This window comes from Apis cerana, linkage group LG9, assembly GCF_029169275.1.
Source record: "Apis cerana isolate GH-2021 linkage group LG9, AcerK_1.0, whole genome shotgun sequence".
NCBI lineage: Eukaryota > Metazoa > Arthropoda > Insecta > Hymenoptera > Apidae > Apis > Apis cerana.
Window position 1 is genome coordinate 2,689,139 of NC_083860.1, and position 21,424 is coordinate 2,710,562.

A 21,424-nucleotide genomic window follows, 5' to 3' on the forward strand; every position below is an offset into this window, starting at 1 on the left:
TTTTTTGCAGATTATGTACATTCTTTTATTACTTGTATTAAATTTGTGATAAATTTAAAATATATATTTGCATGGATTCATTTTTTAAAATAGAAATATTTATGAATCATTCTTTATATGTGTTAAAATTAAAAATTAATTTAGTACTTTTCTAAAATCTTTTAAGAAAGAAGTTTTAAAAAAAACTATAAAATTTTTATTTTTTAAAATATTCATCATTATTTTATATATATTTTATATATATATATATAATAAATTTAAAATTTTTAATTATTGAACTTCCTGGCAAAAGAAAAAAGATTTAAATCCTTAGTTAAAGTTATTAATGTTTTTTGCATTTTTTCCAATATTTAAAAGTGCATATTTATCAAATAATATTGAAACGATTTCAATGAATAATCAAATGAGGCCAGGTCAGAGAATTAAAAAAGGATTAACACATGCAGGAGAATTTTCCAATCAAAAGAACAAATGATATTTTTTTATCTTTTTTTTAAAATACAACTGAAAGATTTGTCATATTTCATTAATCGATCTTTCTCTCTCAAATTCATTACTCACATTGTATGAATTGAATGAATTGATGCTGATAGCAATATTGAGAGATACTGATAATTTGATTTGAAATTGAAATAATTCATAATACATTGATTTCTTCCCATCTCAATGAAACGTTACAAACATTTAAATTACAATTAAAAATAATTTAATACAAAACTATTAAAATAATTTTTACTCATAATATAAAATAAAATTAAAAAATGAATGTTATGTTCAATGAAAATAAAAAAACAATTACATTATATTATGTTTATATTATTTACAATATATATTATTATTTATATTAAACAAAATTGAATTCTATTAATGTGGATTCTAATAGAGATGTAGATTTTTAATGATTTTTTAATTTTTAATTATTTAATTATATAAATAAAAAAATTCTGTATTTGATATGTATTCTAAATTTCTGTATTTAATAATGAAAAATTAAATAATTTATTACAGATTTTGGATCCAATGTATTATATTATACTTAGAGCAACTAAAAATTTGACAAATTTGTAAAAAATTGAAATATTTATTTAATTTATTGTTTAAAAATATATATATATATATTAAGTTATATATTAAGTTATATATTAAGTTAAAGAATATATAAGAATTATAAAAAATTTTTTGTAATAAAGTTAAAATGGATTTTTCTTGTTTCAATGTTAAATCTTTTTTTAATGAAAAAAATCGAAGTGAAACTTTCAACATTTCAACTTTTCCAAATAATTGATTGACTTATCTACGTGACATCTAAAATTGTTTTCCAAGAATATGACAAATGATAAAGAAAAATTGCCATATAATTTTGAAACTGTGCGCAGAAAATACGCAGAAGATAAACAAGAATCGATAAAAACCTTTGTGGATTCACCAACATAATGATATATCTGTACATTCAATGCATGAAGGTAGTATGGTATTAAATAGCATGACAGTTCTTTTACATCGTGATTGAATACTTATGTATTTCAATGTAAAATAATTTGATAAATGGAAAATATTATTTTTCATTTTCATTTTTTTTAAACTAAAAATGTGATATTTTAATTTATTTCATATTATTTTATCTATTAATTTATCCTTAAAATCTGAGAATATAATAAATAATTAACGGTAATTAAGCTAATAATAATTTAATATAACAAGTACAAGTTTGAGCGAGAGAAAAGTTACAATATCTTAATTAAAATAATAAATTAAAGTAAATTAATACTTAATTAATTAATTCATTAATATAATTAATTCATTACTTGTTGCTTGCTATGTTATGCTCATTAATAAACAATAAACGAACTCTGATATTTTATTCTGTATAAAAGCAACCATAATAGTCTGTGATGAAATATATAATCAATTAAAATCAATAACATTAATTAGATGTATATATTGATTTTCAAATATATTTCTTTAGTGAATACAAGTTTTCAATGCAATCTTATTATCCTTATTTTATTTTTATTCTTATTTATCGTTATTGATTAATTATTAATTTATATTAAGTCATAGAATATCCTTATCTTATTTATAATTTTATTATAAATATAGTATAGAAGATGTACAAAATATACATATAATATGATTATCTCAATTATTTTTATTGGTTTTTTTTTTTTTACAAATAATTTGATTTTAATACATTTTTATCATAATGCCATTTAATGTTCTCTATATGCTTCTTTTATAATCAAATTTTTAATCGTTGTCTTTTATTATATAATATTTTTTGATTAATAATTACTATCAAAAAGAATTGAATAAGATTAAAAAAATTGAATAAATTCCAAAGTTTTTTTCATCTTATTAATTTTTCCAAATTTTTTAGAAATTTATGTAGAAACAATTAAACAACTAGAATACTTCACAATTTTTTTTTAAATTTTAAATGTAAAAAAGTTATACATAAAAAAGTTGAAAACTTTAGAAATTTATTTAAATAAAGAACATAGAAAAAATTAGAGTTATCACTTTGAAGAGATTTCAAAATTTTATCATTCATGACAAAAAGAATTTTCATTGATAATATTAATCATTAATAAATAATTGAAACAAATCGCTCTGCGCATTAAAATATATCTCAAAATTACATTTTTACATTTACATTTTAAATGAAATTTAACTTTTTACTCGATTAAATTATATATTCTAGGCTAAATTAACCAAGATGTCAATATATATAAAGGTTTCTATAATTCGATAAAACTTAATGCGAAAAGTAAGACACACGTCATCTAGTAGAGAAGGGTATGGTTCGAACAGTTCGTTGGTAGCAAGTAACGTGGTAAGTTGCAGTTGGATTAAATTAGAGAGAAACCTACTTAGTTGTCTTTGTAAGACACATCGCTATTATATAAGTGACGTCGTGTTATTTGAAAAGAATATATAAAAATGTATCATAAAAGTATCGCGTACTAATAAAGAGAGACATAAAATTCCTTGTTAAATTGATGATAACCTAATGATGTTCTAACTTTTGGATTTATGCTATAATATGAGAATAATTTAATCGCCATAAATTTTTAAATTTATGAATATAAAATTTAATTTATCAATATATTTATATTTTTATTTACAGATATTTATTTATAGATCTTGATTTTTAATCATTTCCTTCAATTAAAAATTCAAGTTTTTATATTATATATCATAAATTTCAAACAAAATGAAATTATCAAAATTATACCTCTATTATTTGAATAATATTTAATAATATCTATTCAAATGAACAGAAAAATTTTAATTTCAAGCAGAAAAATTAAAATTTAATATAAATATTTTTTAATAAAGCATCATTTTTTATTGTTCATTTTATTTCTATAATATAAAATTTTTATATTTATATGAAGTATATTATTAAATCATATGAAATATATTAGAATCTAATTATTAGTATAAATTACTATAATGAATATGATAGTGTTCAAATATTTTATGTAATCACTATGTAATCATAACTTAAGTATAGAATATTTTCTTGAGTCAAAAATTTGATTTATTTATTAGAAGAAACTGCTAACCTAGAAACACACTTCTTACCATACCCTATCGAAATAGGACAAACTATAGAAATTAACTGCAAGCATAAAAATGACGCAGTATCTTTTCCAAAGTAGTAGTACATACATCATGTAAATGAGAACTGCAATAATAATTTAAGTTCTAAAGTATCTGTGTTGTGCTAAAACTTTCAAACAACAAATATAATTGCAATACAATTGATTCAAGTTTGCTAAGTATAAAGAAATCTGTGTATATTTATATAGCATATATATCCATAATATATTTGTAAAATTCAAATTATAGTCATATACATCAAAGTATATCAAAAAAACTTAAAAAAAAATTTTATATTTCTTTTTAAATAAAAAAGTTTAATAATTTAACAGATTTATTAATATAAATTTAACTCGCACAATTTTATGTTTAACATATAAATATTTATATTTAACTCTTCAATAATTTCAATAAATAATACTCTTCATTATATTGTATAAAAGGAATATTAAATTAAAACTATATAAAATTTTGGATCAAATTATTTTTGGTAAAACGTTTATTCAAGAGAAAGTGTACTCGATTAAAAGGTATATTTTTTGTTTAAATCGGAATAGAAATTGATAGATATAGTTTCTCGTTGGAAAATACATAATGAAAATAAAACCATAGAATTGTGAGGCTTCGAAAAGAAAAGAGGCTGGAAACACGCCCTACAGGATAAAGCACGCACTGCGTAGAAACTACCCCTCTACTTCAGTCAACGACGTGCTGGTTCCACGAACGAAAACTGGGTCACCAGCTACGATACTCGAGCTAACTCGTGCCGTGAACTCACTTTCTGTACGTGCCATTATATATATATATATATGTATAGTATATAGTATATATATATATATATATATATATATATATACTATGTACATTTCTGTGATATTAAAATATATAGTATATTTAAATTATTACATACTATAATAATCTTCTTCTTTTTTATATCAAATTTTATATCGTATATAGTCATTACAATATAGTGATACAATTTCTGATATAATTATTGAATAATATCGATCGATTTACTGTGAATTGTATGCATGAGTTTAGTATAGATCAAATAGAAATAATAAAAATATATAAAAAATTGTTATATATACAATTTTTTTTATTAAATTTACATTATATTGACAATAAGATATTATAATTATAATATTATAATTATAATATTTGTTATAGCTTAAAAATATTTTTGTTATATCTTCTGTTTTTTTTTTTAAATTTATACTATGCATCATTCTCGAGTAAGAAAATGTCCAATTAAAAAAAGAAAAATAACGTGTGCGATTAGCATTAAACTAGAATTAATATTTATATCATGATATCATATTTCGAAAAAAAAGAGTTCCATAATATGAAAAATAAAAATGAAAATAAATTTATAAAATTTTATAGAAAAATAGATAAATATTCACACTAATATTCTCTTGAAATATAACTCTTGAAATATAAACAGTTTCAATCCATTCTAGAATTATAATTCAAAATGTAATGTAGTAAAAAAATTATTTATAATGTCTCTGATACATAAGTAATTATTTAGAAAATTAATTCAATTTCATCTTGTATTTTATTTCGTATATATAGTATATATGTATTTTACATATTTCCTTTAAATTTTTGTAAACTACTAAAAAGAATTAAAATTTGATTCCACGTTATATTTGCATTAATAATCTTTAATCTCTCTTCATTTTCTTTTTAAAAGTACAATTTCATATATATTATAACTTGTAATAAATACAAAACAATTAATATAATAAAAGCAATTTCTTCGAATATACTTTTATACTATTTATTCATATTTTTCCTTATATACATATCTATAATATCGCGATGATCATACAAACGATCTAAGTATCTGTAAAATTTCAATTCTCTTTCTATATTCTTCTCGATCGATCTATATTATTTCTCACGCACATTGAATTTCCAAACCAACAATATACCGCGTATAATACTGCAAAAACTTGGAAATCGATAATCAAATAATATAACATAACGTAATATTACTGGAATACACAAGTAGATATGTAAATATCATTTAAATCGATGACAACATAATTCATGGGAAATAATCGCGTCAGACTACCAACAATGAGAAAACTTAACGTACATTTAACGAGTCGTACATTATTAATGTTTCTTTCTTATTCCAATAGAATTTCGATGGCTTGATATTCAAATACATTAGAAAGTAATATAAAATTAAAACCGTTAATATGACACATGTCGAAAATGAAACTTCAAATTATTGTATACATCAAAACATCTTTTTAAACATGATATAATATCTATTAGGAATAAAAATATGTGAATCAAAAATAAAGAAATATCAAATACGTTAGTTAAATTATCCCTCGAACATACGGATACACACGCGCATATATTCATTTCTACCTTCTTTTCTCTTTCGTTTCACAAATGTGAAGGAAAGAGCAAAGATAGGGCAAGGAAACATGTGGAGAAAAAGGAAGGATAAAAGCGAAAGAAAAGTGCGACTAAATAAAAAGGAAAAACTTACCAAAATACGTCCAGTGGTGGTCTGTCCAGAAATCAGTTCACCGGCCCAGTCTTTGGCCTCGGTCATAAAAGTCCCCTCGAACTCCTTGCCCTGACGGCTCGTCTTCTGCTCTTTCTGTTTTGGGTCATTTGGAGCGAATTCGGGTTCCTTGCGACAGCAGAGGAAGGCGAACGCACGCCAGAGGAGTACGATCAGCAGCCCGGCAAGGAAAGTGAAGATGCTCGACAGCAGGAAGCACCACCATTTCCGTTCCTTCAGGCAGTCGTCTACCGGGGGCTGCTCGGTCGTCTCTTCGGTCGTCATTACGGTGGATCTCTGCTGCCCCCGGATCACACATTCACCGGCAGCTATCACAAGCGGCGGCCAACGGGGCGCTCCTTATACGCTTCATAATTTCCTGCTGCAACTCTGCACGCCTCGCGCTTCGTTGCAGCTTTCAACCACGAACTAGCTTCGCGCAGTTTGCGCCCACTCACCACTACTACTACTATTACTACCACCACCACCACCACTACCACCACCACCGCCACCACTACTACCACCACCACCACCAAACCAACTAACCTTTATTTCCTCTATTTTTTTTCTTTTCTTTCCTTTTCTCCGTTTATATCGTGCCGTTTATTCCTTCTTCCTTTTCCTCCTCTTCTTCTTTTTCCTCTTCTTTTTCTTGTTTATACACGCACGCCGCACGCACCCGCGCACGATGCACGTACGACGCACGATGCACGCACGATGCACGCACGCACCGATTACCACCCACCCACCCACCCCCGTCCTACACTTGCTCTCTTTGAAATTATCTTCACCTGTTTCCAAATCCTACTATTGCCGTTCCTATTGCTGATTTTTTGCCAGTTTAATCCTAATCTCTTTTCCTTTTCTTTCTTCCTTCTTCCGCCAAGTTCCTTATCTCTCGTTCCTTATCTCGTTCGTTACACTCGTTTCTCCCTTCTATTCTTTTCTCACACTCGTTCTTCACTTCACGAAAGAACCCTCTTTCACTCTATCTCACTCTCCACCCTCTCTAGCTTGCCCGTCCGTTCAACTCTTCCTTTGTTTCGTTTCGTTTGTCCTTTCCCTGTAGCGAAATCAGATTTCAGATTGACCGATTTTTTTTTTATTCGAATCAGCAATTCTTTATTGCGCTTCCTCTCGTCCGCTATTTCACCAACCGAACCGATGAAATTTTTAATCTTTGTCTTTCTTTCTTATCCCCGATTATTCGGTCCTGCTCCTACAAATTATTATTCGGATGTACATAATTCCGTCTGTTGATTTTTCTCTCGGGAAGAATTCGCGAGAACTATCTTCAAAAATTATTCACCAAGTTTATCGTGATCGAAGATCAGTATGAGTCGATGTCGACATGCTCGGCGGCAGCTGATGCCGCCGCCGCCGCCGCTGATGCTGCAGGTAGTTCCAATCTCGAAAGAGGGAGAAACAGAAAACAAGAAAACAACCCACTGACACCACCACTACGATGATATATACATACGCGTGCGTCCACGTATATACACATACGTGCGTGCCTGTATTCAATGCTCTGTCTGTATGTCGCGTGTATCTTTATATTTTTTTATATACGTCTGTCTGTATGTTCATGTTGCCTATATGTGCGCACCAACGTATTCGTCTGTGTATCCGTATTTCATTTGTAATTATATCAATTTTGTGTTATATGTACATAAATATACATAAATATATATGTACATATTTATATATTCCTATATGGAGTATGCGTAAATGTACGTGTAGGCACGCGCGCACACGATCGTACATATGTATTTGTTATATCTATAAGTAAATGTTTATGTACACGTATAACGTATATATAGATGCGCGCGCGTGTATGCGTGTATATGTATGCATATATACATATATGGAAATAATTTTTATTTGTATCGTGCATGTGTTTATATGTTTATACGTGTATATGTTGCGCGCGCGCACTTATACTTACAAGTGTCGCGTGTGTCATCTATATGCATGTATATGTGAAAGTGTAATTATATGTATATATGAAGAAATACGTATATATACTTGTATATTTTACGTGTAATTATTATATTGTAAACCCAGATCCATGGATCGCACGCGACGAAACGCGCTTTCGATCACAACGACACGGAAAACTGATCTATCTGTACGCGTGTCCCGCTTTCTTAACCTACTCGACTGTACCACCGACGACGACGACGACGACGACGGCGATGAGGACGACCGAGTGTCCCAACGACCATACCACCGCTCCGCAGCAATCAATACGCAACAATGGACCGGGACCAATAAGCTCAAAGCTTTTCTTGACGTAGACGCACGCTCCGTTGCTACACTCTATTCCCCCACCGCTTCTCGTGCTCTAATAACAGAGCTTACCGTCAGAGGGCGCCATATCGAACATCGCTGCGCCAAAGCAAATCTAACCCCTGTCATAGCAACTTTAAATCCACTAAATGATTCGGTTTGTGGTATTGTTATTTATTTTTATACATAATATTAATGTTTCATCTTGAAATGAAAGACAGAATATTCAGATTACATATTTGTTTGGAATAACGTTTTCGTATTTTAATCTTATTCATGGATTTAATTTAAGAGATATTTTTTAATGAATATCTGTTTAATTTCTTCTGTAGATATTGTTTTTTTAAATGTTTTTTTTTAAATAATTCTTTTCTAAATTCTTGTTTCTTTTAGACAATGAAATAAGACAATGAAATATTTGTTTTGTTTTTTCTTGAAAGAGATCATCTTCAAATTAATTATATTTATTATATTATTATATATATATAATAATTATTATTATTATAAGTTAATAACATATATAATTATAATAATATATTTATATATAATAATAACATATTATAATTATTATAAGCTATATTTATTTTTACAAAACAGAATAATAACATATATTAAAGATATATTTATTAAATTAAATTTATCTTATTAATAAAAATTCGTTGAAATTTACTAAAATATATTAATTAAAATTTACTAACTTAAAATATTTCCTTACTTCTAATAATTAATTACAAATATATTAATTATTACGATATATTAAGATGAAATAAATGATATATGAATTACAATGTTACAAATATTATTATATAAATTTCAAATATATTATAAATTATATATCATATTATAAAATTAAATAAACAAAATATATTAATAGTATGATTAAAAGAATTTTTTATTCTTATTCTATATATATATATTAATAATATATTAATAAAAAAATATTTTATTAAAAAATTATAATAAAAATAATTATTACATCGCTAAACTTTTATTTATAAAGAGTATTTTAATATAATTCTCTAATAATGCAAGAGCATTCATGAAAAACAATTTTTTAAATTAAAATAAAATAAATTATAATATATTAATAAAATTGTTTTATAAATTAAATCAATATATTTCCTTCTTTTTTTATTGTATATTGTATATTTTATTGTATATTTATTATGTAAAAATACGATGATTTCAAATAATAAATATAATTTAAATTTAATAACATAAACATAATGAATTAGATATTATTTATTTATTCTAATATTACAGTAACTATCTTTGCTAAATAATTTTTTTTATTAATTAATAATATATTTTTAAATATATCTTAAGAATTCATAGCATATCATTAGCAGTTCATTTTTATTTCTCATAAAAATATTAAATAACAATTAAATAACTTAAGAATAACCTATATATAAATACTGATCTTTTAATATAATTATATAAATATGGAAAAATGAAAGAAATAAATAAAACAATTTCCACCTCTGTTTAAATTTGTAAATATTGTTAATATCTTCTTTATTTAAAATTTTATATATAATTTTATTAATATTATATTTTTCATAGTCACTATAAATGAACATGGCAATTTTTTCTAATATATATTATTAATATCAGTATTATAATAAGATTTATACATGATTTTAAATATATAATAAATATTAACGTTTCATATTAAATATAATTTTTACTTTAATTATTTTACATTTATAATTCTATCAAATTATAATTTTACGTAAATATATATATACACTTATATTTTATATATATATATATATATATATGTATGTATGTATATATGCATATATACAAATAAAATTCGAAACAAATGGCATAATATTATCATTTTATATATTTCTATGCTACATAATATTTAATTTATTTATATATAAATTTATATGATTACATGATATTTAATCTCCATAGTATTCTATCAATGTTTGTGCATTATAAGTAGATACATGTGTGATTATGAACTGAGCTTTAAAAAATAAGTTATGGCTAACAAATAAAAAGTAAACTGAAGAAAGCATGTATAATTATGTATATTTAATAAATATATTGCTATATATTGATACATCAAAAAATTTAAGATAAAATAAAAACAAGAATAATTTAAAAATAATAAAAACGTACAATCAAATATGTCAGAAGAAAAAACTGAAAGGTATTTATTAAATATTTATATTCATGTATATCATATTTATAAAAAAATATATATAAAGTACAATTCTATTATTATATTTAATTCGATATAAAAATACTTACTTAAAATTCGCCTACTAGAAAAAATAGTTTTGAGGTTATAAACCATTAATATATTTCATAACTTACATAGTCAAGTATAAATATATTTTTTATAGCCCAATCGATAAAGTAGATGGATTGCAACTTGAATCTATTGATGACAAAATAAAAGTAAAACATGATGATAAAAGCAAACAAAAACATAAATTGGAAGAAAATATTGATAAACCTAATGGCCGAACAAATAATAATGAAACTGGAAATTGTTATTGGTAGTTTATTTAAAACTTGTGTTCAAGCAAACAATGTAAAATAATAAATATCAACTTATAAATCTATATTCTTATAATATTCTTTCAGTGGAAAGGAAAGAAATCTTAATATTATAGAACTTTTATGTGCTAGTTGTTCAAGATGGTTTCATGAATCTTGCATTGGATATCAATTGGGTAAATTAGTGCCCTTTATGATGAATTATATATTTATGTGCAAAAATTGTTCTCCTACTGGTTTAGAAAGTTTCAAAAAAAATCAAGCACGTAAGAATATATTTAAATAATAATTATATTATTCAATATATAATTTATACTTTTGTTTAATTATTCAATGCATTTAAAAGAATATAATTTTTCTAGCATTTCCACAAATGTGTGTAACAGCAATAGCAAATTTATTGCAAATATCTCAAAAAGAAAATGAACAGAGAACATTTTTTCATAAAGATAAGGATATTATTCCTTTCATTGAATGCCATTGGGATAGTATGACAACAATGCCACGTAGAGTAACACAATCATGGCATGCAACAGTAAGTAGTCTATTATATATTTAATTAATGTTGTATGTTATATTTAATTTTATTGCAAATATAAAATTTTTCTAATTCATTTGAAAATGATGTTAAAAAAAAATTTTTTAAAAAGATTTTTTTATTAATTTTATATTATTATCAATAAATATTAAAATAATTTTATTATTTATTTATATAAATGAAATTAAATTATTATGTTGATAAATATTTATGAATATAAAATTACATATTAAAGTAGAAATTTATATTAACTTACTTAATTGTTAAGTATTCTAAGATTTTGATATTTTAAATATTATTGTTTTAATTTACTATAAAATGATAAAATATAATTATAAAAAAAATAAGAAAATATTAAAATAATATAATAATATAATTAAAAATATAGAAATATAAATTAAAATCATTGAATTATTTTATATATTTATTAAACATTATTTATTTATAATTTTTTATTACTTTTTTTATGTACAAAAATAACTAATGTTTGAATATAGATACATAGAGCATTGTTAAAAGATGTTGGAACATTATTTACTATTGAGGAAAGCAATTCAGATGGACAATTATTTGGACTTATATGTTCTGATCTTCAAATGATTAAACCAAATTATGAAGCAATGATTAAGGGTGGTCATTTAAAAGTAACTGAAATGGGTGTTCAGCATGTTGGTAAGCTTAGTTATGTTTAATTAAGCTTAATAAATTATAATTATTCATAATTACTTTAATGTGAGGTGAAATTTATTATTTCAAAAAAGATAAATATCTTAATAAATTTATTTAATTATCATTAAATGTTATTATTATTATTAACAAAATAATATATACAAATAATTAAAAGCATAAATATTTTATATTAAACTATTGCATATTTGATTATTAATTATTTGATTAATTTATTTATATTTATTTTTATCTTTCAATAATTAATTTTTTTCTTTTTGTTATACTTATTTCTTATCTTATCAAGATATTAATCAGTACTATGGTATCATATAACAACTTGCTTAATCATAGAATGTCTAAATAGGTTATGTTATTAATAAATTCTATAAAATTATTAATTTATTATATAATAGCAATTATAGTATTATGAATCAATTCATAATATTCAACTTATTTTAAAAAAATTTCATCTTAAATTTCATCAATTTTATTTTAAAAAAATTTAACAGTTAAGCATATATAGATAATCTTTTTGCAATTGTTATATTTTTGATATATCATTATATTAAAATTTATATTACATAAATAATGAATATTACTATGGCATGTACAGTACCACTTAGTGGAGGTTTTCGGGGTCGCAATGCAAAACGTAAATTTCCTGGAGAAGGAACAGGTACTGGACCTGGTAAAAAGGGTAGAGGTTCTGATATGACAGCTCCTAAGTTACCTGCTCATGGATATCCTCTTGAACATCCTTTTAATAAAGATGGCTATCGATATATTCTTGCTGAACCTGATCCACATGCACCTTTTAGACAGGTTTGTAATTATGTTATATATTCTTTAGTTCATATATATCATAAATCTAAATATTATTTTACAGGAATTTGATGAAAGTAGTGATTGGGCTGGAAAACCTATTCCTGGTTGGTTGTATAGAGCTTTGAGTCCAAGTACAGTTTTGCTTGCTTTACATGATCGAGCACCACAACTTAGAGTTTCAGAAGATAGATTAGCAGTTACTGGAGAAAAGGGCTATTGCATGGTCAGAGCAACTCATAGTATGTTAACATTATAATTTATTATATCAAAAATAATTTTATACATAAACATACATTATATACATTATAATAAATATACATTAAATTATTTAAAAATTAAAATTATTAATTTATATTTTTTATATCATTTAAATAACTTGTTCATTCTTTAGATGTAAGTAGAGGTACCTGGTATTGGGAAGCTACTATTGAAGAAATGCCAGAAGGATCAGCTACAAGATTAGGATGGGGTCAAGAATATGCTAATTTACAAGCTCCACTAGGTTATGATAAATTTGGATATTCCTGGAGATCTAGGTATAACTCAATTCTTATATTCTATTTTAAAACAATTTTAATATAATACAATGTTATAATAAATAAATAATTTTAATTATGAATAGAAAAGGTACCCGATTTCATGAAAGTAGAGGTAAACATTATAGCAATGGTTATGCAGAAGGTGATACATTAGGATTCCTTTTAATTTTACCAGATACACATGATGCATCACATTTACCAAATACTTACAAGGATCGGGTAAGAATGAAATGTAAGTTTATTATATTATCATAAAAGTTTTATAAATTAATGTTTATACATTAGCCCTTAGTAAAATTCAAAAGTCATCTTTATTATGAAGAAAAAGATCAAGTACCTGAAGCTCTTAAGGCTTTAAAACCATTACAAGGAAGCAAAATTATATTTTATAAAAATGGAGTAAATCAAGGTGAAGCATTTATAGACATTAATAAAGGAGCTTATTATCCTACAGTTTCTATTCATAAAAGTGCTACAGTTTCTGTTAATTTTGGACCAAATTTTAAATGTCCTCCAACGGATGTTACCTTTAGAGGAGTAAGTAATGATTTAATAAAAAAAATTTCTCAATATATTCTTTCAACAATAATTTATATTTTATAGATGCATGATAGAGCAGAAGAAGCAATAGCAGAACAGTCCATGGCTGATATACTTTATTTTACTGAAAATGAGGGAAAATTAAGACTGGATACTTTTGCTTTATGACATTAATGTATCTTTTTATTTTTTTAATTACTGTTCAGTTCAAATTAAGTATTACTAATAATCAATATTGAATTTAAAAATTTATAATTATCTTATTTTAAGTTCCTTAATTGCATATAATTATAAAATAGAATTAAATTAAAATCTAAGAAATTTAATATGCAGATATCATATGTACATACATACTATGATATCTATAATTTAAATATTGATGTATATAACAAAAATTCATTTTCCAAAACCACCCCTACAAACTGGACTTGGTGATATATTATATTTGTCTTTCCATTGATCAGATGTCTTCGCCTTTGTAAATAAACATAAAAGTAATATTTTAAATATTTGAAAATAATATTTATTTTCAAATTTTACTGAAATTTTTCACATTACATTAAAATATTTTTTATAATACTTACTATAATTGATAATGCATGCACACCTCCTTGTAATTCTGCTTGTAATAATTCATTTATCATTCGATGACGCTAAATCAATAATCAATAAATCAATAAAATTACAATATCTTTAAAATATATGAATTAAGATTAAAACAAAACATGAATTATAAACAATACTTTTATAAAATATCATAGTCTTTTTATAAAATACTTCATCAAATATAATATATAATATTATACATATATTATAGAAACTGATTATAAAATTTGAATATAAAATATAATTAAAATATAATTAAATTTTCATAAAATCTCATGTTGTAAACGTTATACATAAATTTCATTAGTTTTTACCTTAATAAGTGGTTTATCTTTGAACAAATCAGAAACAACGATTACTTTGAAATGCGTTTCAGATCCTTTAGGAACATTGTGCATATATGATTCATTTATTACTTCGATGTAAGATGGATTTAAAAAATCTATCAATTTTTTTTTTATTGAAAGTTCTATTGAATTATTCTGTGTCATAATATTTATTCCTCGTAATAAAATTGACGCGTTCCTATAATCTACAAATACATATGTATCATAATATCATATATATATTAATATTATTATTAATAAAATAGTATTAGAAAAAATCTAAATATTGTTTAGCAGAAATACTATATGTTTTACATAATATTAAAATTTATTCAATATTAAATATTTTATTATTGTTTTTTTTCTGTGTATTTCTCATTAATTTTAATATTTATAATACGAACATGTTAAATTTGTTTAACAAAATTAATACATACAAAAAATATTATTTTATTATATGTTATTTAAATATATGAACGTGCTTTTATTATATATAACAAGATCATTTAATCAATAATTATTTTTTTCTTAAGTTTCGAAATATTGAAAAATCTCTATTGAAAAATCTAACCTCTATTTTTTTAATTAATATAATTTAAATATATAAAAAGTATATACTGATAATATTGCTATAATCTAAAATGTATCACTTACTTTTTTTTAATATTATAAATGTTTTATACATTTATATAATTATATTTCTATAAACAAAGAAATTATCTGTGTAAGTATACTTTTTTAATTGTAAGTTTATGATCATATGGTTAGAATTATACAATTATATATGTTTTAATTAGATATATATTATCATACATAAAATTATTGTACTTCTATAAAAATTTTGATTAAAATAAATTTTATATATATTACATTGTATAATCATATTTATTTATTAATATATATAATAATAAAACAATTCTAAATTATATTAGTATATGTATTAATTTTATTACAATAAAATTTTATAGATTCTTTTTTATAAAAATAATCTTTTTATATATGATATATTAAATATATGAAAAATTTTTTAAAGATTGTACTATATGTAGACATAGTTATACATAGTATATATATATATATATATATATTTCAAGATAATGAAATTAATTGCTTCAAGGTAATACAAGTATGTATATTGTTTTGAAATATATTAATTGTTAGAAGATTAATGTTAAAATGATAAAAAATAAAAGTTTAACTATTGAAATAATATAAAGTATAATACATATAAAATGTATTTTTATATGATATTTGAAACACATTAATATTTAAGTGACAATTATTTTTAATTGTAATATTTCTTATTAATTTTTTTAATTATATTTTATAATTACTAAAGTATGTAATAATTTTTTATAATTAAAAATTTCAATTTATTAAATATAAAAAAGATAGATAAGATAAGAAAAAATGTTTTAAGGAATTATATAGAATAAATACACAAATGATATATATATCTTTTTGAATACTTTATTTGATATTGTTGTATTCAGACAGATATTCACGAGGAAAGATCCAAGCTGCGGCAAAAAGTTTAAAATACAAGTTTTGAACAATTATTATCAAGTGACTAGGTGATAGATGCAATTGCATCAGTATTTCATTTTTATAAAAATCGTAGGCACGTTATTGATTCTTAAACTATCTATTCGTTTCACATTTAAACATTATGCCATCACATTCATAATAAACAAACAATAATATATTTACATTCTAGAAAGTTACAATAAGGAATTAAAAAATCGAGCTATCAAAGAAACGTTGATACAATTAATGCTTTTTTTTTCTTTTAAATATGTATATATATTATTTCCATTTGCATCTAAATATAAATTATCAATTTTGACGCACGCATAAAATTGCAAGTGCAAAAAGAATACATTTAGCACAGAACCAAACAGTTTCGCTAATATAAAACGTGGCACAATGTCATACAGTCATTCCTCGATTTACATCTTTTTCAACTTATATCCGGAATCAATTAATACGTAAGTCTGAAGAATGACTATACATAAATTTTTTTGTTTATTTAATCCATTAAATTTTAGTACATTTCAAGAAAAAGTATTGCTTGATACAACAATACAACTAAAATACCATATTAGTATATGAGCTCAATATGAGCTGTTGAATAATATTAAGAATCTTAAATTGGCCTATGTCACAAGTATATACGAATCATTTCCATTTTGAAAGATTAAGAAATAATTATTCTATGATATATCTAAGAAATAATTATTTTGAATGTAACTTTTAACTGGTATTCTTTCTTCGTTTCTTTGTGCAATATTAAGTTTTTTAAATAATATTTATAAAGAAAAATTTAAAATTCTACTTGAACAATCGGCCATTATAAGAATTAAAAGTAGTTCATATTTTTACTGCTTTATACATCTATTTACACATACAACAGAAATGCCAAAAAAAAAAGATGTAGATAGACAAATTTTGGCAATTCTGAAGATTATAAAATTTCAGGTATATGTTAATACTAGTGATTTGAAATTATTTTTTTGTATTATTCATGAAAGAACATATTCAAGAAAAGCTACGAGGTAACTCGTGTTGTCGTACTCTTTACGTTTCAGTCTCATAGAGTTCTTGACGCCATTGTCCAATGTATCAAAGCCTAGTAACTTTTAATTTTTTACATAGTCAAGCAATTAGATACTTACGCGGGACAGCTATTTAAAAACTTTCTTTTGCTTCTTATTGATGATATTTCAAGACACGTTAAAATATTCGATGATAAATATAAAATCTATAATAATAAAATTTTTTTCTTGTTTCTTTATATATATATCTTTATAAATATTGCTATATTTTATGTAATTATGATTCAAATTATAATTACTTCGATGTTATATTTTCACAAAAATATTCATCATCAAAAGAACATAATTTTGTTTTTATATATATATCTTTAACTTGACCAGATATCTTTAGGCACTTGTTGATATGTTTCACAAAACGTACGAATTATATTGAATTTCATTTTTTTTAAATTTCTTTCGAAATTTTCTACTAAAAATTACTATATAATATAAACTATTTAATATTTTTTATTATTTTTGCTTATACGAACAAATATATTCGATATTATTTTTCCTTTGTCTTTTTTCGATGAACTATCCCATTACGCATTTTTTTCTTTATTCTTTGTCATTCATACCATATACATCTTTCTCGATATAATTACTATCTTACATAAAGGAAATCATCAATAACCGAGGAAGAATTATAAAAATATAGACAACGGCGCATTAACGCTGATCGTCAATAGACGTAAATTGTTTTCAGTTGATCCTTTAATTCAGGAGGAATGGCACAAGTCTCCGACTCCGGCTTCCTTTTTACCAAGCGACGCCAGCGTCCTCCGATATTTTTACGGAAGCCCTTTGCAAATCCAGGCCTATCCGACGGTAGAGCGTGTACAAGTGTATCCTATAAAATATAATAATTGTAAAGACATCTTTTTAGAATTATTAGATGAAAATAGAATTTAAATTTATTTCTTTTAATTTTATCATTTTATTTTTAATTGGATCATGTACTAACTAATAAAGCATTCCAAAATAAATAATTCATAAATTTTATATAATATAATACATAATATAATAATAGTATAATAACATAATAATATAATAACATATATATATATATATATATATATACATATATATATATATAACATATACATATATATACATATATATATATATATATATATATATGTTATATGAAAAAAATATTTTATATATGTAATAATTATATAAAATTTCATGTTTTTGATTTAGTAATGTTTTGCTAAATCATATTATAATTAAATAAATATTCCAATTATTGTTTATAATATTAATGTTAATATAATTGTTATTAAATTATTAATAATTTTATATTATACAGCAATTTATTATTCCAGAAATTAATTTACATTTTAATAATTTTAATATATTTAATCACTGAATGCTAATAGTATTTTTTTTAATACAGAAGCAATTTATGATTAAATCAGAATTATAAAATAATAGATAATTTAATATCATTATTATAGTATTTAAGTAACAAATAATCTGAAATCCTATTATCCTGTTTTAATATTACATAATATAAGAACCTAAATAGCATTTTCAAGAACTTAAGATTAATTTAAAAAAATTGAAATTATGAATTATATATAATATAGAACTATTAAAACATTATATTATTTTTTTTGATATGAATATCAATAGAATTTCAATGTCATTTTCTTATATATTTATGTTTTCGTTTTTAGATATCATTATAATTAAATATTGAAATATAAAATAATTACTATGTGAAATTATTTAAAATTATATATTTTAACATATCAAATCTTGTAATTTACAAATACAAATATAAATAGCAATTAATCATAACAAATAATTAATATTTTTGTCTAATATGTGATAAGTTTCATTAATATTAATATATTGTTTAGGATTAGATACCAAAATATAATATTTACAGATATAAATAACAACTGAATCATCTGTTTCAATTTTTTAATTGTATTGAAATTCATTATCTTTGATTTTCAAATTGTACAACTTACTTAAAATATGTAGCAGTGTTGCAATTAAATAATATAAGTAACCGAAGTTATATTGCAATTTATATACATATACATAATATGCTGCAATACGATTAGAATGATCTATGAACCATGGAAATAGTCGAGAACGCGTCGACTCAACTGAAAAAGCAGGATACGTCGTGTATCCGGGTGCGATATTACGAAACTACCGACTAGCAGAGTCCAGAACTGAAGAGTGAGACAGAGAAACTATATACATTGCGAAGAGGCAAACGGAACCGTTCGACAAAGGTAGATGACCACATATGTGGACAGAAGAAACTGAAATTCTCGTCGGTCGACATTTAGAAATGAATTGTAAAGGATAGAAAAGAATCGGCAATCGTCGAACGATTCAACAAAGCATGACAAAAGAATGTTGTAGGAATATTGCCAATATCGTCAAGGAGAGACGCATTATTTTGCCGTCTACGAGACAGCTGCACCCTGTACCGAAGTCCTGTTGCTTGGCAAACGGTTGTGGCCGCCCACCTACGCTAAATTTAGAGCCAGCCCGAGGGGTAAAAGCGGGTTTTTAGGTGCGTCTATGCGTTCAAAACACCAAACATAGCAGCTTTCGCAGTTTGCCAGATGGAAAATTGAACGTCGCGACGCTATATACATATGTACGTAAATGATCAATAGGCGCCAATAATACGATAAAATCAACATGTTGAGCCACGAGTAGTCATGTTCTATATATTCTTCAACGAAATTATTGATTATCGAATAATATAATTTTGATAGATATTAATAGAAAAAAATATGCGCAAAAAAGAAAAAAAATGTTTTATAGAAAATATAATATTTAATATTATATATGTATGTCAATTTTAAAATTAAAAAGATATGAATAAATATTCTACGATAATCTAAAAAAATATATTATGTGGAATTGAAAATTCTGAGTAATTTTAGCAATTACATTAATTCAATTTAAATGTTGTGGTGCTTTTTCTTATACAATCATTTCTCATAACTGTATAAGACTCATAATTATATTGATTTTGAAATAACTAATGTAATTATATTAACCGATTAATACTTTGTTATGATTAATAGATATGACATAAGACAAAGAATGATTTTAACTATGCGAATTATATGAGCTAAATCATTATGTAAACTTTAACAATCATGATAAAGATTATAAATCATCAAACATTCAGAAATATTATTATTAGTATTAGTATGATTCTTATTTGAATTATATATTGACAATTTCGATAATCTCTAAATAAGTAAAAATCGATCGAATGATTATCTATTTTGCAAAATTATAATTGTGTGACGTAGCAAATAAAACTTGGAAAATCTCAATTTTATCTTACTTTCGATAAGCTTACTTTAATCGAATATGAGTATGATATCTACGTCATACATGTATATCTTACATCATAATTATGAAAACTTGTATCATTTAGATAATGAACAGCTAAATTAATCTAACTATAAAGTTTCTAATTTAGAAAATGTTATGTATGTCATATAAACTATAAATTTTGATTGCAAAATTAATATTGGAATATAATTTGAAATTAAATATATGATAAAGATATAACGTTTATTGATTTTTTAATGAGATATGTAATAGTATGTAATAATAAAAATAATTTAAAAATTATCAAAGATACTGGAAAGCAGCAGAGATTTACCGGTAAGTGGAGCATGAAACTGAAACATACGTGTCATAACGGCAACAAAGCAGAGTAAAAGTGGCAACGTTGCCGATTGTTTGGGATTTTTCTGGCGACGAGCCTCGGACTGAGCCTCGACCTTACAACTCGTTTGCCAGGCCGTCTACTCGTATGCCTCGTCCTTGGACAATCGATAGCG

At 23.7% G+C, this 21,424-nt stretch overlaps 5 protein-coding genes across 71 annotated transcripts in view; 2 read left to right on the plus strand and 3 right to left on the minus strand.

The window, feature by feature from the left end:
• The window catches only part of LOC107995100 (calcium-activated potassium channel slowpoke), a 122,940-nt gene extending 114,400 nt beyond the window's left edge, over positions 1-8,540 (minus strand). For 38 of the 50 annotated variants that reach the window (XM_062079923.1, XM_062079921.1, XM_062079893.1 and 35 more), the window contains exon 1: positions 6,122-8,410. In XM_062079923.1, coding sequence (XP_061935907.1) covers positions 6,122-6,424 — 303 coding nt within the window. In that variant the 5' untranslated portion in view covers positions 6,425-8,410. Of the gene's footprint in view, positions 1-6,121 lie in introns of all 50 variants that reach the window. The other 12 variants (XM_062079928.1, XM_062079933.1, XM_062079927.1 and 9 more) reach the window with 4 other exon arrangements.
• On the plus strand, positions 8,208-10,422 carry LOC114577131 (uncharacterized). Its single transcript, XM_062079937.1, has 2 exons — positions 8,208-8,592; positions 10,355-10,422. The coding sequence occupies exons 1-2, from the start codon at positions 8,208-8,210 to the stop codon at positions 10,420-10,422; spliced, it is 453 nt and encodes a 150-aa protein (XP_061935921.1).
• Positions 10,373-14,566, plus strand: LOC107994127 (set1/Ash2 histone methyltransferase complex subunit ASH2). Of its 4 annotated transcripts, XM_062079935.1 has the most exons (12): positions 10,373-10,595; positions 10,792-10,947; positions 11,036-11,214; positions 11,311-11,483; positions 11,984-12,158; positions 12,769-12,977; positions 13,042-13,219; positions 13,372-13,516; positions 13,603-13,738; positions 13,805-14,056; positions 14,123-14,234; positions 14,359-14,566. In XM_062079935.1, exons 1-11 carry the CDS (start codon positions 10,573-10,575, stop codon positions 14,225-14,227), a joined length of 1,731 nt encoding a protein of 576 aa, XP_061935919.1. In that variant the 5' UTR covers positions 10,373-10,572; the 3' UTR covers positions 14,228-14,234; positions 14,359-14,566. The 4 variants fall into 4 exon arrangements, with proteins under 4 accessions (XP_061935919.1, XP_016906388.1, XP_016906395.1 ...); XM_017050899.3 differs by lacking the exon at positions 14,359-14,566 and having other exon boundaries at positions 14,123-14,314; XM_017050906.3 differs by lacking the exons at positions 14,123-14,234; positions 14,359-14,566 and having other exon boundaries at positions 13,603-13,751; positions 13,805-13,984.
• LOC107994141 (DNA-binding transcriptional regulator BolA) lies at positions 14,215-15,821 on the minus strand. Its single transcript, XM_017050918.3, has 4 exons — positions 15,646-15,821; positions 14,980-15,197; positions 14,644-14,712; positions 14,215-14,533 (listed from the first exon to the last, which is right to left on the minus strand). Exons 1-4 carry the CDS (start codon positions 15,674-15,676, stop codon positions 14,456-14,458), a joined length of 396 nt encoding a protein of 131 aa, XP_016906407.2. The 5' UTR covers positions 15,677-15,821; the 3' UTR covers positions 14,215-14,455.
• Positions 15,822-16,441: 620 nt separating this feature from the next.
• LOC107995915 (uncharacterized) overlaps positions 16,442-21,424 on the minus strand; it is a 79,777-nt gene continuing 74,794 nt past the window's right edge. For all 15 annotated transcript variants that reach the window (XM_062079956.1, XM_062079960.1, XM_062079957.1 and 12 more), the window contains one exon: positions 16,442-18,435. In XM_062079956.1, coding sequence (XP_061935940.1) covers positions 18,268-18,435 — 168 coding nt within the window. In that variant the 3' untranslated portion in view covers positions 16,442-18,267. The remainder of the gene's footprint in view (positions 18,436-21,424) is intronic.

Bases quoted from the DNA above. Each gene is read 5' to 3' on its own strand.
- LOC107994127 (XM_062079935.1), top strand. From the start codon at position 10,573: ATGTCAGAAGAAAAAACTGAAAG. The intron at 10,596-10,791 runs GTATTTATTAAA...TATTTTTTATAG, and splicing joins TCAGAAGAAAAAACTGAAAG to CCCAATCGATAAAGTAGATG. The intron at 11,484-11,983 runs GTAAGTAGTCTA...GTTTGAATATAG, and splicing joins CACAATCATGGCATGCAACA to ATACATAGAGCATTGTTAAA.
- LOC107994141 (XM_017050918.3), bottom strand. From the start codon at position 15,676: ATGTATAAAACATTTATAATATTAAAAAAAA. The intron at 15,198-15,645 runs GTAAGTGATACA...ATGTATTTGTAG, and splicing joins ATTTATAATATTAAAAAAAA to ATTATAGGAACGCGTCAATT. The intron at 14,713-14,979 runs GTAAAAACTAAT...TTATTGATTTAG, and splicing joins AAGATAAACCACTTATTAAG to CGTCATCGAATGATAAATGA.
- LOC114577131 (XM_062079937.1), top strand. From the start codon at position 8,208: ATGGATCGCACGCGACGAAACGCGCTTTCGATCACAACGACACGGAAA. The intron at 8,593-10,354 runs GTATTGTTATTT...TAATCTCCATAG, and splicing joins ACTAAATGATTCGGTTTGTG to TATTCTATCAATGTTTGTGC.